Source organism: Episyrphus balteatus, chromosome 3 (genome assembly GCF_945859705.1).
Source record: "Episyrphus balteatus chromosome 3, idEpiBalt1.1, whole genome shotgun sequence".
Classification (NCBI taxonomy): domain Eukaryota; kingdom Metazoa; phylum Arthropoda; class Insecta; order Diptera; family Syrphidae; genus Episyrphus; species Episyrphus balteatus.
Genome location: NC_079136.1, coordinates 76582206 through 76598177, shown reverse-complemented (window position 1 = coordinate 76598177; position 15972 = coordinate 76582206). Strand labels below are relative to the sequence as shown.

The window sequence follows — 15972 nt, the reverse complement described above, 5'->3', positions numbered from 1 at the left end:
CAGCAACACTGAATCGAGATTCATTTCCATCCACTTGTGTTTCACTTTTCATTACATATCCTATTTCCAGTTTATTTGACATTTTTCAATAAGGAAAAAAATACCACCACTAATGCAAACGAAAGTTTTTCCATGCCTCGAGCTTGAAACGAGAAAACGTTAACACCAATATATGTATGTATTTTCGGTTGGAATATCAACTATATTGATTTCCCCTCTTTTAAGGTGGTCAGTTTTCATCGCATTTTCCCATCGCCATAGTGAAAAAGACCCGAAAGGCTCAGATTGCAGTGCTCTACAATACTTCTCTATCAATAATTGGAAATTTTCTAAGTGAAAATTTGAAAAATCATTGAAGTGCTTAAAGTAACACAAAAAAATAAAAAAATATTTAACAAAATGTATCTAATTTCGATAGCAAATACATGAAAAGTTTTTGCTTTCTATAAAAACGACCTAAGGAATATAAAAAAAAAATCGATTAAGAAAAAATTAGAAAAATCGTTTAAAGTGGTTTCATTGAAATAGAAAAAATAGTGGACTTTCATCTTATAGCAGAGCGAAATTTCGCCATATGCTTTTAAATTTGCTCAAATTTTTCCTTTAATCTCTAAACCTATACCTATATTTGACTTGCATATTGGAATTTTTTTTTTATAAATCACCTGAAAAAAAAAAAAAAAAACAGTTAACACCCATTCAAAACTCCATTTTTTCAATCGAAAACTGAAATTTTTTTGAGTAAAAAAAAAGTAAGGAAACTTACTGAACTTAATCGCTCCATCCGATCCGATAGTTAAAATTTTCAGTGGTTTTCAAGATACCTAAAAAATAAATTCCTTATGATTGGATCATTTTGGAATTTGTGTAGAGCGTGTCCATCAATGCCTGTAGACAAGGTATGTAATTATAACTAATCTCAAAATCTTAATATCTTAATAAAATAATTTAAAATTTGAAGTGATAAATGTTTCAGGGCATGGGGTCAACTTCAAGAGCTAAGTCATAATATGATTTCATACTGCGGCATTGTTTTTTCGTTCATACACCGTTCCCTTCTCTCTTTTTTTTCCATCACTCTCTTCCTCTCTATATCGTATCTTTTTTTCACCTCGTCCTTTTAGCTCGTAATATTTTTTTTCCTTAGGAAGAGTGTACAAAATCAATACCATATGGGCTCATCCCCTTTTTATAGCAACCCCGGCATTATACATATACCCCTTACCAACCATTAATGAATTTATTTTGTTTTATTTTAGTTTTTTTTTCTTTTTTTCTGCTGCAATACTAAAGATGGTATTATATACAAGTGTCGTTTAGTTTCCTTAATGAAAAATACATAAATATGTTCTTAAGATATATCTATGTATATAAGATAAATGTATAAGTATTTAATCTTTTAAACTTTCTTTCCTATGACCGACCGACGACGACGATGGTGATGAAAAGTTACTTTACTTGTTTTCATATCACTTCTATGGGGAGTATTTTATTAGCTGTCGCATTACGTGACGTAACTTCACATCACTGATGGAAGTAACATTTGAAATATTAGTTAAGCAAAATAGATTAGGAGATGCCTTGCTGTCGAATATCCTTCCTAAGTGAACTTATGTAGGTATATCATTATCATAAGTTTTGTATGTGTGTTTAATTTTGTTAATTTTTATTTTAAATCAAAACTTAAGTCCCACCCACCGGCAATCAGTTGAAGTTCTGGTATCCGGTCTGATTTCCATATTATGCATTGCTATTTTTAACCAATATAATATATACACAGTAGGGTGTCCGTTTTTTTGTTTTTCTCGAAAGTGATGTTTTCGGAGGAAACACCCTTAGTTCAAAAGTTTAGGCCCTAGAAAAAAAAAAAACAATCGAAGGTCATTAACCCCTGCCTTAAATTTTTTGTTTGTCGAGGTAAATCATATTTATATTTAAAAAATATTTATTGATTGGTTGGAAAATGGACCCTTTAAAAGATCACATTCAAAGTTTTCCGCAAAAAAGTGTTTTTATGCTTTATTTCGATTTTTGAAATAATTATTTGTATTTTTAAGCCTTTGTTACCACGTTTTATTTTTTTTTTCTCTCAAAGACACTACCTATCACAAAATTTTGATCGAGTTTTATTGGTTTCTAATTTTATTAAAATATTTCATTCAAAAATGTGTGTATAAATCAAAATTTTTAATGTTTTTAAAATTTTTGAAATAATTGTTATATGTATGAACTTTTTGAAGTTTTGTTTTGTTTTTGGGTTCAGTGCAAACAAAAAATGTGTAGTTATAATTTTATTTATTATTTAAATTTAAAATTAAATTTTTTAGCCTTCATTTTTGTTTGTCTTGTTTTATTTTTAATTCTTATTAAAATTTTATAATATCATAAATTTATTTATTATGAAAATAAATTTTGAATCTTTAATGTAAAAAATCTCTTTGAAAAAAATGTAAATATGTAAAAGTATAAGAAATACCATCCCTGGCGTAATATAAACTATTATAACGGCTTTAAAAGCCTTATTGCAATTTTAAACAATGAGGATGAGGGAGTTAAACATTATCAATGTGTTTTGTGGGGGAGATACCACCCCTGGACTTGAAGAATATATAATATGGAGTGCTTGGAGCTTGATGTCTCGTAGTGGACACAAGATGTTGAAAATTTACTTGGCGTCATAGCGATAGTGTCACACTTAAAAGTTATGATTTAGCGGAACAAAAATTTAGCTCTTCAAAAAGGTAACAACAGATTCTTTGAAACCAGAATATTCTCTAATTTTATAAAATACAGAAACAATAACAAGTTTTAAAGGCTATTGAGAACATACTTGAGATTTCATTGTCTACCAGGATATAAACAGAACAGAACATACAATATTTGTTGGATAGGGGAGAGGTGCGGACAGTGAGACACCCTTTTTTTTAAATTGGTATATCTTAGAATGTTTTCAAGAAAGCTTAACGAAACTTTGAAGTCAGTTTAAGACATATTTTATCTTAATGTTGCAAAAAAACTTGTAGTTAAAGAATGAATGAGAGCATCACAGTAGACTAAAATGTAGAAAAAATCAAAACGTCTCAATGTTTGCAAGGGGTGCGATCAGTGAGACATTCTTAGGTGAAAAAAAATAATGAAAACGTCAAATAATAAGGTAATTGACAAGTATATAATTAATTAATTTATGTTACTTTAACCCATTTTTTCAAAAAAAAAAAAAAAAAATAACAAAAAGCCAAAAAAAAAAAAACGAAAGAAAAAACACTACGAAATCATATTGAAGTCATGCTAAAATAATAGATTTTTTAAAATCTATGTCTCATTGTTTGTTTTTTAAAAATCTATGTCTCACTGTTTGCTTTTTAATAATGTCTCACTGTTTACTTTTTGTCATTTTTCGGAAAGATATAAAATTACAAAAAACGAGAAGGAATTCTAATTACATGACATTTTTTTATGAAAGAACATATAAATATAATACATATGTAAAAAAAGTTCTGTCCAGTCCACTAACCAGATTTTTCTGTGTTATACACTCTTTTTATAACACTCCAAAAACTACTTTCACCTGATTTTGTGTGATATTTTACGGTGTAGGAAAATGGACAGCTTTAATGTCCCCCTATGTCTATATCTTTTCTTCACAAAACCCACTCATGAACATTCTCTTCCGTTTCAACGCCCAGATTTAGATATATCAACTTCTTTACACGAGCCCAAATAATATACAAAAATAAAACAACAAAAAATGACAAAGAATTTTTTTTAAAGGAAACGAAAGGATCTGAATCAATTTACATTTAAAATTATTTGAAAAAGTAACGGAGTTATGAACACGTCAAAGTGAAGAAAAACCAGAGCTATATCTTTCTAGCAGCTCTTCTTCTTCTTCTTCCTCCTTTTTCTCGGCGCTGGCGCTGTTATGATCTCGATGTCGAGGGGATCATAACTATCCCACGTAACTGCTTCACACTAGTAATCCGCCTGTGGGGTTCGCCGGGTTGACCTCAGAAATCGGCGGCAAGCCTCCCGGTTTTGTATTGTTCCATTTCTAAGGCCAACTGAATGCTGGTGGTTTTGCATTTGCTTGTACCAGGAGTTTTTAGGCCTACCTTTCTTTCTATTTCGTGTTGGAACGTTGTATGATATTGCTTTTTTGACGGGGTTCTCAGGATCTCTCCTTTGAACATGGCAATACCAACTGAGTCGGTCGTGTTCAATTTTTTGGGAGATGGTGTTTTTAACATGAAGGCTTCCTCGGATCTTCGTACTTCTAATTCTATCAAGCTTTGTTACTCCTGCTGTCATACGAAGCATCTTCATCTCAGCTGCCGTTAACTTACTCTCATACTTTTTGTACATTGTCCAACATTGTGAACCGTATGTGAGTGCTGGGCGCACAACTGCGGTGTAGAGTCTTCCTTTCTTTCTAGCAGCTCTAGTTTTTGAAATATTTAATTTTTCATATTTGGAGGAATGTTCATATTAATTTTTAAGTTTTCCTTATTTCGAGCGTTTATTAAAATTTTCCAGAAAAAATTGTATTAAACTTAATGTATTTGTCAATAAGCCTAAAAATCAAATTCATTTATTTCTAGGAGCTCTATTTTTTGAAATATTTTAATTTTCCACATTTTGGGGGTAACTTCGTACTTATTTTAAAGTTATGCTTATTTTAACTCTTTGTTAACATTTTCTAGAAAATTCTTTATCGAACCAAATAGATTTGATCACTAAATATTTTGTTCACTAAAAATCCCACTAGTTCCTTTCTAGGAGCTCTAATTTTTAGATATTTTCATTTTTCACATTTTGAGGCTAGTTTCATACTATTTTTTTTAGTTTTTCTTATAACAAGAATTTTTAAAGTTTTGCTGGAAAAATTTATTACGAATGTAATGCATTTTGGTGCAGTAAGTAAATTAAAAATACAAAAACAAAAATTTTAAATAAAAAAAAATTACAAAAAATAATTGTATGAATTTTCATGTATATGAATAATATAAAAACTAGAGCTGCTAGAAAAAAACTAATGTTATTTTCGGAATCAGCACCCTCCATTTAGTAAGAAATGATAAACAACGGTGTGGAAAATTGTGAGAAAATTGAGAATTGGGCAGTGTAATCAATAAAGTCAAAAACACTGTAAGAGAAGCGCATTGCGACGGTAAATCTTTTGGGATACCAAAAAACCCAAGCTTCTGCAAGACATGCCGACAAATTAGAACTCCAAATTTTACATGCAAATAGGTTTGTGGCAACAATTAGGTATCTCACGAGTGATGAATGGGTTGTTGTCCACGAGCTCTGCCAAATATTGAAAACTATGGAAGGAGTGACGAAGACCATTTAAGGAGAAAAATACTTGACATCGAAAATGTGTAAAAGCCGTAATAGAGAATCTTTCCAATTCAATGACTGGCAGATAAAAGCGATTGAAGTAGAACATAACAATGTCAAGATCTACCTTCCTTGTTCCACACTAGCAAATAGCGTTTAAGGATAATCAAATGGCAGATGGTTTTAAAGAAAGGGTTATTTTTTAAGTAGCAGGAAAGTTTTCAGCCCAAAATAATCTAAGGTTCCAGCGTCAAAAGAAGCAGCAGCAAACGCAGCCTGAGCCTCGCCAAAAAATTACCACTCGCTCATATCAAAGGTTTACATACTCTAGTAAAATAACAGAATTCTCCAGTAAAATCAAGAATGAGTCAGAAAATAAAATCAACAGTCACTAAGGAAAAATCACAAGCAGTCCCAGTTTGTGTGAGTTTGGGTGCCCCAATTAAAATTGAAGTAAAGAGTTGAAGTAAAATCAGGACCCACCTCGGGTTTGTCCCTAAAACCACAATAATCATGAGTGGCATCGGTAAAATTTTGTATTTCCGCGGTAAAATCCAAGAAATCGCAAATTTCGTGGGTAAAATGACCTTTATATCAAGAATTGATAAGGAAAAAAAAATCACGGCAAATCACAAAAATATATTTCTTCGCTAGAACCACCGTAAAATCACGTATTGCTCCAGAAAAATAAAAAATATCACGGGCTGCCCAAGGGCTTTCACGAGTCGTGAAATCATGAGTTTGTCATTAAAATCAAAGATATCTTGTTAAAATCAGTGATACTTTTTCCTCTGTGAAATCACGTATGGCTCCAGAAAAATCACGGTTAGCCTTCGTATCCCAAAAACCTGGACCTTTGCCGTAAAATCGCTGGTTGCACCCATTAAAAAAAGGGTTTCTCGGTAAAATTACTGCTCCCGTTAAATAACAGAGTTTCCCAGTAAACTAAAGAGCCACTTACAAAGAATGACGTTTTCCCCATTAAAATAACGGAATTACATGTTGTTCTCTCTTTCTCAGAAAAATTATAAATTACGTTGGTTGTGTGGGTTAAGCCGTATGGTTTTTAATATTGCTCTAAAACAAAAACCAACAATCATACTTGGCTGGAATTTGGTTATGATGAAACTTCAACAAAACGTATAAAGCGTCGTATAAGTACAAATTACATGAAAGTCATATTGTTGTCTGTTGTGGAACGCCTATGAAATTTGGTAATAAAACGATATTTGTTAAAATAATAACCAAGAATTTAGGAATCCATAAAATTATGTTGGGTGATATAATGATTTTTCGAGGAAGGAATAAATTCTGTAATAAGTCCCAAAAATGTTGATTCGTGAAGTACGTTTAAGAATTTTAATATAAGCGTTTTATTGTTCTTGGGAACCAAATATAAAATGAGCCTTAAGGTGAAAGAATTCTTTCGAGTGAAGGAAACATAAGTGATTTGCAGAAAAAACACTGTTTATCTCAAATGTAACTTTATAAAGTTTTGAGGAAAAAAATAATCGAAGGTAAAAAAAATTATAAAAAAAAATAAATTAAAAAAGTTTTTTTTTGAAAATTTGAAATGATAAAAAAATATTTGTTTTTCAAAATTTTCGTTTTTTAAGTCACTGATGTCGGCTATTCCCTTAAATCTTTAATAGCATCAGTTGTTTATTAACTAAATAATAAAATTTATTTCATTCAATTTATCTTTACAAATGAATCGTTTATTTCAGAAACAGCATAAGTCCATGAGCACTAACTTTTCAGGAGCAACAAAAAACTGTTTTTTATGTTAAAACTCCACAACACTTCAAATTAAAGTCGCTGGACTTATGTCGTTTCTCCTCAAAACGAATTTTAGTTTGTTTTCATATAGCTATAGCTTTTGAACCCCGCTTATGATTTTAATGAATAAAATAGCAGTAGATAGAGTAAATCTTTACCTCTTCATTGATATATAATTTCAAAGCTTGCGTGTCATGATGGCTGCCAAAATAATTTAAAACTGGTAAAATGTCATATATCATATATTCAACAGTTAAAAAAGCTGCCACCGCGAGAAATCTGGCTATAACTTTTGCACCCTGAGTTCAATTTTAATGAATTTAATAGATATAGATAGAGTTATTCCTTACCTTTTTATAGACGTATAACAAAAGGGTGTGCGTGTCAAGATTGCTGCCAAAATAATTTAAAACTGGTAAAAAGTCATGTATTTAACAGTCAAAAATGTTGTCACCGGATGAAATCTTTCCATATATTTTGAACCCTTTACTTTCAGTTTTCGTATTTTGGGGGGTCTGATATACTTAATTTTTTTCCAGAAGATGAATATAAATGAGAAATTTCAAAAAACAAATTTTGGGAAAAATGGACTTATAATGTTTCTGAAATAAACGATTCGAATGTAAAAGCTATCCACCAATCTATAAACGATGAGCTTTTTATGTGGTGGTCCACCCAGCCCTAAGTTCACTAACTACCTGAAAAACAACCTACCAAATTTCCGATGGCCCCGAATTTTTTAAATTTAAATCCCAGATTAACTGCACTATAAGTTAAAAAAAAATTATGATCAAAAACATCTGTGTTCAAATTAAGAAGTTTGCGCATGCGCGTTACGGTGTTCGGGCAAGCAAATTAATTTTAATTATGGTGAACTAATCTCCTATAGATAGAATTAATATAGAATTTTAAAGATCATGTGCACCAATAACACATGTAAAAAGTTAGTGAATAAACACAAGGTCGTTATTAAGCCTTCTTTGTGACAAAAAGCCGTGTTTTCTTGAGAATGAAGCAAAGTAATAGACTGTTTTGAATACAACCCAAATGAGATAATTTTTTTCTATACGACTTGACATTCGCAATGCGATATTTTGCGAAACTATCTCATTTGGGCTGTAGTGAAAACAGGCTATAAAGCAATTTTTTTCAAGACTTCACTAAAAAACTGTCCCTCTGAGATGATGGACAATACCAAGTGGTAAAATTCGAATCTTCCGTGATAGTAGAGTATTTAAGAGAGTCAAAGCTCAATGGAAAACCAGAGTGCAATATTCGCTGCCATCGCATCGTTACGACATAAAAATGACACATGTGTAAGGCATGCAGTCCAGTCTTCAGCCTAGCAATAAACACCAATAAATATGGCAAATCCGTGGGAACGGGAGCCAACCCTACCTAGACACATGTGCACGGCCGCAGGAGAACCTGATCAAACACCACCAGAAGTTAACGCCAACCTTCTCCGGGAAGACTGAGACTGGGAGCAAGACCGGTCAAAGGGTCATGTGTATCACCATCCAGGGTCTACCGCGAGCACGGGACCACACTGCCGTTCTCCAGGTAAATCAAAAATCGAAGCCAGGTGAGACAGAGGCCATCAAGCGGCTTAAAACCAACCCATGCGCCCACCCGCAGACGACATCAAGTAAAAAAGTAGAGGGCTCATACCTAGAAGACAAGTCCTCGAGTGCAAGGTTCGGGAGCCAGGGACTTATTTTAAGAAAGAGATGGGGGTAAATAGTTGCTCGTCTCAAGCAACCAAGGCAAGGACGGCCGTATTAAGGGCAAACCCATAAAATCCTTCGCGTTCGTTAGATCGAAGTTTCAACTGACATGACAGCTCGATAAAATACATATGTTCTTATGAGAACCGACTCATAACCGACGGATCGGACGGATGCGTTTTATGGGTCGGTTCTCATAAGAACTTTTGTATTTAATCAGGCTGTCAGTTAAATCCGTCGACGCAACGGATGCCACGGATTCTATGGGTTGGGCTCTTAAGTATTTTTAATTTTTATATTTGTGGTTGTAAGAATACATGAAAAATCATCTTTTCAAAATGAGCAAAAGATGAAGAAACATACAAAAGAAAAACTACAAAAAAAAAAATATTAAGCGGAAAGGCATAAACAAAAAATACCAAGACTAGAAACTAAGCGGTCGAATGATGTTTGCCTACAAGCTGCGAGGTGTGGTGAATGTCGTCAATCTATCGTTGTGTTCGTGTTGGATGTGTGGTGAATCTATAAATGTGTGTGTGTTAACGTCATTTACCAACGTGGTGGCTTTCACATACAGTGACGAGCAAAAGTGGTCAAATGTTTTGCCTTTTTTGAGAAAGTTGTTTAAACTTAGTGTTCTTTACATGAATTAAATCGTTTTTATTTTATTATTTTTCTATATTATGCCAGCATTTGTTTTCCTGATTAAAATTTTAAAAAGTGCTTCATTGTCCAAAAATGGAGAGTATCATATTGGTATTTGGACTTGACCAATTCTGCTCGTTTTGGAAAAAGGCTTTTGTTTCAATATATTGAGTGTACTAGAATTAATTTTTACCACTTTTAACCACTTTTAACAATGCCTCGAGATAGGATCTATCAATCTGTGAAGAAATAATTTTAAAATTCGGTCGTATTTCAGCTTAATGGAAAGCTCAAAGCTCATCGCTTTTAGACTTGTGTTTTTTTACTGCGCTTACAATTTCTTCAAAAATTTCAACAGATTTTCAGCCAAAATGGGTCAGGGCCTTATGCTGACTACGCAACTGTCTGAAATTTCTGATTTCCGAAGCAATATTTGACAATTTTAAAGGTTTTGGTGGGGTCTTCATCTAGTTGAAAAATTATATCAGACAACACGGAGTCTTCTTTTGCCAAAAAACTTGGTAAATTGTTTCGTTTTATATCTAGCTAGCAATCCACAAGATAACACCGGAAAATATTCTTGAGTCCATAATAATTTATGTCCGTTCTATAAACTTGATAGTGCTGAAATGTTTTTTCCAGTTTTGGATAGTAACTAGATTTGCATTCTATTTCTTCGGTGTTCTCGTCAATCCAATCTACTTTTCAAATTGGTTATTGATTCCTTTTTGTTGGTTATAGTTTTTTATTTTTATTTATTTATTTAGTAGGGGAAATACGTCCAAAATGACATACACGGCCAATATGACATACCAGCCTTAACTTGAAATGTGTACCACATGTAACCCTACCTCCTATCTTATAAGGTGAAACCAATGATTTTTGAAATTCTGTCAAAATAACAACTCAATTGACAGCCCCAAACCAAAAATATAAAGTAAAGTGTGTTTATAGGAGCTATTGTATTTTTTATGGGGTTGGACTAATTTTGTTATTTTGGGAGTTGTATGTAGTTTTTTTTGAATATTTTATTGGGTATAACGACAGTTTACAATTTAAAGTTAAAAACTTATTAATATTTTTTATGAAATCAGGGTTGAAAACAGTGTTTTGTATAAAAATGTATCAAAACTACGATATGGACAAAATGACATACCCTACCTATGGCCAAAACGACATACCTTCAACTTCATAGAAATTGTTGTTGTTTTTTAAATTTTAACTTTAAATATGTCAAATATATGGGTATAAGCGAACTTCCGACCGCCGATCATGGTTCAGGCTATGCGGGGGCCATTGAAGCTGCTAATCAAAACAAAATGGGCGGGTTTGCAACATCAAAAACATTCGGTGTCCCGCAGGCTACATTAAGGTGAAGCATACTGGACACCAAGTTTTTTAAGTCCTATACAAAGGATTAGGTGGATTCAAAGTAGCTTTCCTTTGAAAATCTACACTTGCCAACTAATTTTTGTATTTTTTTCATATAAAATGCCATATGTCGTTTTGTCCATATAACCTATGTCATTTTGTCCATGCCATATGGACAAAATGAATTTTGATACTTTTTTTTCAAAGTTTTAATTTATTTAAATTTATTTATTTTTTTAATACAAAAACTATTATAAAATATTCCTAATAATATAAAGAATGAATAAAAAATGCAAAGATTGTGTTATACACCACGGGTATTATTTTATTGACGAAAAAGCTTATGGTATGTCATATTGGACGTACTTCCCCTACAGCTAAATACTAGCTTCAATTTACATTAATTTACAAATTTTAACAAAACATTATAACATTATATTAGGTATAAATTACAAAATCGAGTAAAAATTTGATTGAAACTTAGGAGATAAATTAAGTGATTGGTCAAATAAATTATGAAATCTATTATTGAAAACATTAAATAAACTGAACATTACATTTAAAGGAGAAAAACGTTCGTAATTGGTACGATAGTTTGAGATTAATATACTATTGGGGACATTTCTGAAATTCCGTTGAGGAATATTAAAATTAATGCGAGACAAAAGGTGCAAAGAGTCTATTTTGCCATTAATTAATTTTACAATGAACGAAAAACATAAATAAGACCTTCTATTCTGAAGACAAGGCATGTCAATAAGTTTGAGTCTGTCTATGTATGGGGGGAGGTTGTAAGGGTTGTCCCATCCTAAGCCTCTTAAGTTAAAGTTTTAGTAAAAGTTTTAGTAAAAATTCATCTAACCTAACGATTTTTGACTTGAAAAAAGGTTTGGTGATGTTCTGTTTGAGTTTTTGGGGGGAGTTCCCGACCTTTGATAAAATTTGAAGATATGATCAAGAGGAAAATCTATCTTGATATAAAACGGTACAATTTAACAAGTTTTTTTTGGCAAAAGAAGACTCCGTGTCGTGTGATATCATTTTTCAACTATATGAAGACCCCACCAAAACCTTTAAAATTGTCAAATATTGCTTCGGAAATCAGAAATTTAAGACAGTTGCGTAGTCAGCATAAGGCCCTGACCCATTTTGGCTGAAAATCTGTTGAAATTTTTGAAGAAATTGTAAGCGCAGTAAAAAAACACAAGTCTAAAAGCGATGAGCTTTGAGCTTTCCATTAAGCTGAAATACGACCGAATTTTAAAATTATTTCTTCACAGATTGATAGATCCTATCTCGAGGCATTGTTAAAAGTGGTTAAAAGTGGTAAAAATTAATTCTAGTACACTCAATATATTGAAACAAAAGCCTTTTTCCAAAACGAGCAGAATTGGTCAAGTCCAAATACCAATATGATACTCTCCATTTTTGGACAATGAAGCATTTTTTAAAATTTTAATCAGGAAAATTAATGGTGGCATAATATAGAAAAATAATAAAATAAAAACGATTTAATTCATGTAAAGAACACTAAGTTTAAACAACTTTCTCAAAAAAGGCAAAACATTTGACCACTTTTGCTCGTCACTGTATATTCACAGACAACACTGTACAAAAAAAGGGTTTTGGGGGGTAAGACGTACGAAAGTTTCCAGTCATGGTATAGTTTGTCGATGCGGAAAGGTTCTCATTACAATTCACTAAATCTTCGACCCCAAAGAAACCTGTTTTTATCGGAAAACCCCATTAATTTACCGGGGCAACCCGTGATTTTAAAACGGAAACCTGTGATTTTACCGGAGCAATCCATGGTTTTAGCGAGGACCGAAACCTGTGAAGTTATGATTTTACCAATAAAAAAATATTTTTTTTTTGATGTGCGAATATGTTAATCATATACTTTTTGAATCGCTGAATCCAGATTCGAAATCAATTTCGTCCTATCACGTCAGGTTTCTGAGATATCCTCAAAAAAATGTCAAAACCAAAAAAACAAAAGTTCTTATCTGGGGTTGCGACTTAGTTTTTCATATAGTTTTTGGGTCGCTAAACCCGAATCCGTCTATTTTGCCGTATCACGTCAGGTTTTTGAGATATCCTCAAAAAATGTCAGATAAGAACTTTTTTTTTAGTTTAGACATTTTTTGAGGATATTTCAACGTGATACGGCAAAATGGATTCGGGTTTAGTGACCCACAAAACATACGACTAACATATTCGCACCCCCAGATAAGAACTTTTGTTTTTTTTTTTAGGTTTTGACATTTTTTTGAGGATATCTCGGAAACCTGACGTGATAGGGCAAAATTGACTTCGAATCTGGATTCAGCGATCCAAAAAATATATGATTAACATATTCACACATCCAGATCAGAGAGACATTTTAGAGGTTATCTCGAAAACCTGATGTGATGGGGCAAAACGGACTTCGGATTCGGTTTCAGCGACCCAAAAACTAAATGAAAAACTTAGTCGCAACCACAGGTCAGAAATTTTATTTTTTTTTTGTGTGGCTGTGGAATTAATGTTCGTTAAAGAAAGATTTTAGAGTACCTATGTATGTAGGTATATAACAAATAAAACCCTTTAATTAGACTTACGTGCTTACTTCAGTTTGTATTTGTATCCTGGAATCCGGCGAGCGAAGCCTCAGCACACAGAACGTCCCACGATCCAAAGCTCATCTGATTTTAAAGCTCTTTTTGAGTGGATGTTCTATAGTTTTATATTGTTCCAATTTACAATGCGTAAGAAAAAAGGTGAACATTTTCTCAGTAGGTTTCTTTTTGTTGGACTCTATATTAGATTTCTACGGACTGTACTCCGAAGTGACCATGTTAGGAGTTGCCCTTTTGTCAGTTGGCAAGCTACACAATCGTCCTACCATCTTCTTTTTACTGATTGAAGAACACACGAACAATTTTTTCCTTTGCAGTAGAACAGGAAAAAATTTTAACTCACCAAAAAATCGATTTGTTTTATTTAGCCCTGATTTTGCAATCGTCATCGTCAGTTATGCCTGATTTACAATATTTCGAGACGACGCGACGAGATTTTTTCTTGGTCATTTAAATCGTAAGCCATTTGGTAATGTTAACATTTTTTTTAGATAATTGTCTTTTTGTGACAGGAGATAGAAGAATGTGTGTAAAAAGGAGGAAATTATTTGGCCAAACATCCAAAACTAGATAACAATTTTACTCTCGCAACGCTCTCTTCTCGTCGTCTCGCAATATTGTGAATCAGGGATCGGAAGAATAAATGTAAATATAAAAAAAACTTGTATTCGTAGGAATAAGCCTTAACTGGGGTTTATCTGGTTATTGAAAAACTAGCTCTTATAATTATTTAGAAAATGTACAATATTAATACCTTAGAATTTAAAGCTCGCTGTCAATAAAATCTAAACAGCATTAAATATGATTTTTTTGTTTTTATCTTTTCAGCAGCTCCATTCGGAGTATAGGAGCACTTATCGTTGGCATGAATTTACCGGCAACTCACGACCAGAAGTGGTGCGCAGGGCGCCAGTTCCAAATCAATTTGGTATGTTTTTATGTGTTAAACAATTGTTTAGAAAAAAAAACTAATAATTTTAAAAGTAACAACTAACTTGATCAATCAAAGAAGATTCTTGTTTGCCCATAGGCCCATCAAACGAGCCACCACTGCCAAGAAGAAAGAAATGTCCTGAGTTGGCCTATAAGTCGCATGAATTCATTATAGGATCTGAGCTAACATCTGATTCACGTAATAATGTTATTACCAACCGCGCTAGGGTAAGATTATATTATTAATGGTTTATATTAAAATATTATTTGGTATGTATAGTTGGCACACAAAATTCCTAATAAATTGCTTATTCCATGAAAGATATCTTTGTTTATGCGTTTATGTCAACGGTGCACAATACGTTGAATGTATGGGAATTCTTCATTTTATGGGTTTAATATAGATAAAAAGGAAATAACAAAAAGGGTTATGTTTTCAATTTTCTTCATCAGAAGCAGATGATTGGTAGTCGTCATCATAATCAATTATACCTATATGTTTTTTTCATATTAGAATCATATATTTTGGGTTTTCTTTTATAAACAGTAAGTGGTTCATAACGGCTTTAGGGCTGATTTGTTCACACTCGATTATCTTTTAATCAAGGATTTTACTATGGAATAATCCTTGATTAAAAGATAATCGACTGCGAACAAACTGGCCCTTAGAGTTGTTTGTTCTTGAAGATTTTCTCGCATGATTAAGCAGTCCTACGGAAAGTTTTGTTTAAGCTTTCAAGAGCTTTTTCATAATTATACAATGAGTGTGTCAAAACTTTTCATCACATCTACATTACGAAAATATAATTTGTGCAATGTGTATAGGGCTTATAATACAAAGCAAAATTTGGTCGACGAGTTCGATTTTTATAATTCGGAACATTTCTGGGGATCAGAAAAGGATGTGCGAGAAGAGTTGCAATCAATTGAAGACCCAAAACCTTGCTTCAGTTGATGAACATTAGTACTTAAACTTGCTTAGAACATCTATACTCTATTAAAAAAATAGTTCAACGCAGCAGTACTAAGCAGAAGCTAAATGTGCCCAAAGGAATGCAGCAAATATAAATAAGAATATTATTTAATGTGACTTGGAGGGAATCATAAATGGAGTTATTTTTCATCCACATCAACCAAAAAATTACTAAATAAATACTAACGTGGTCAGCAGTGTCTTTTTGATTAAAAATATATTTTGATGCATATTTTTTTTCTATAGTTCTATGAACAGAAGGAAGAAAAAATAATAAGAATTGCTTTTATTTAAACTAATGAGCCCACTGTCGTACCTGGGCGAAACGCTTTGGAGTTGAGGCCACTTGAACTTTAAAATTTAGTCGTGACAATCTTCTCCAAAAGCAAAAGCTAAAAACTAAGAGCTCTTGGAAAAATTGCCGTATGGTATCTATTTAGTCAGGTTTCCAGAGAAAGCGAAGAGGCCATACGGTAATATAAAAATGTTGGTAGGGAGAACCTACAAAGCTTTTGCATTTGTTCTATTCTTGTTATTAATTCGTTGCTTTGACGAAGATTTAAATTAATTAGGCCATATTCATAGA

The 15972-nt window shown here is 32.5% G+C and overlaps 1 protein-coding gene across 13 annotated transcripts in view; it reads left to right on the top strand.

The window, feature by feature from the left end:
• Positions 1-233: 233 nt before the first annotated feature.
• Positions 234-15972, top strand: part of LOC129913063 (proteoglycan 4) — a 52280-nt gene continuing 36541 nt past the window's right edge. For 2 of the 13 annotated variants that reach the window (XM_055991472.1, XM_055991463.1), the window contains exons 1-3: positions 236-899; positions 14309-14408; positions 14490-14641. In XM_055991472.1, the coding sequence (XP_055847447.1) occupies positions 843-899; positions 14309-14408; positions 14490-14641 (309 nt within the window). In that variant the 5' untranslated portion in view covers positions 236-842. Of the gene's footprint in view, positions 900-14308; positions 14409-14489; positions 14642-15972 lie in introns of all 13 variants that reach the window. The other 11 variants (XM_055991476.1, XM_055991474.1, XM_055991467.1 and 8 more) reach the window with 10 other exon arrangements.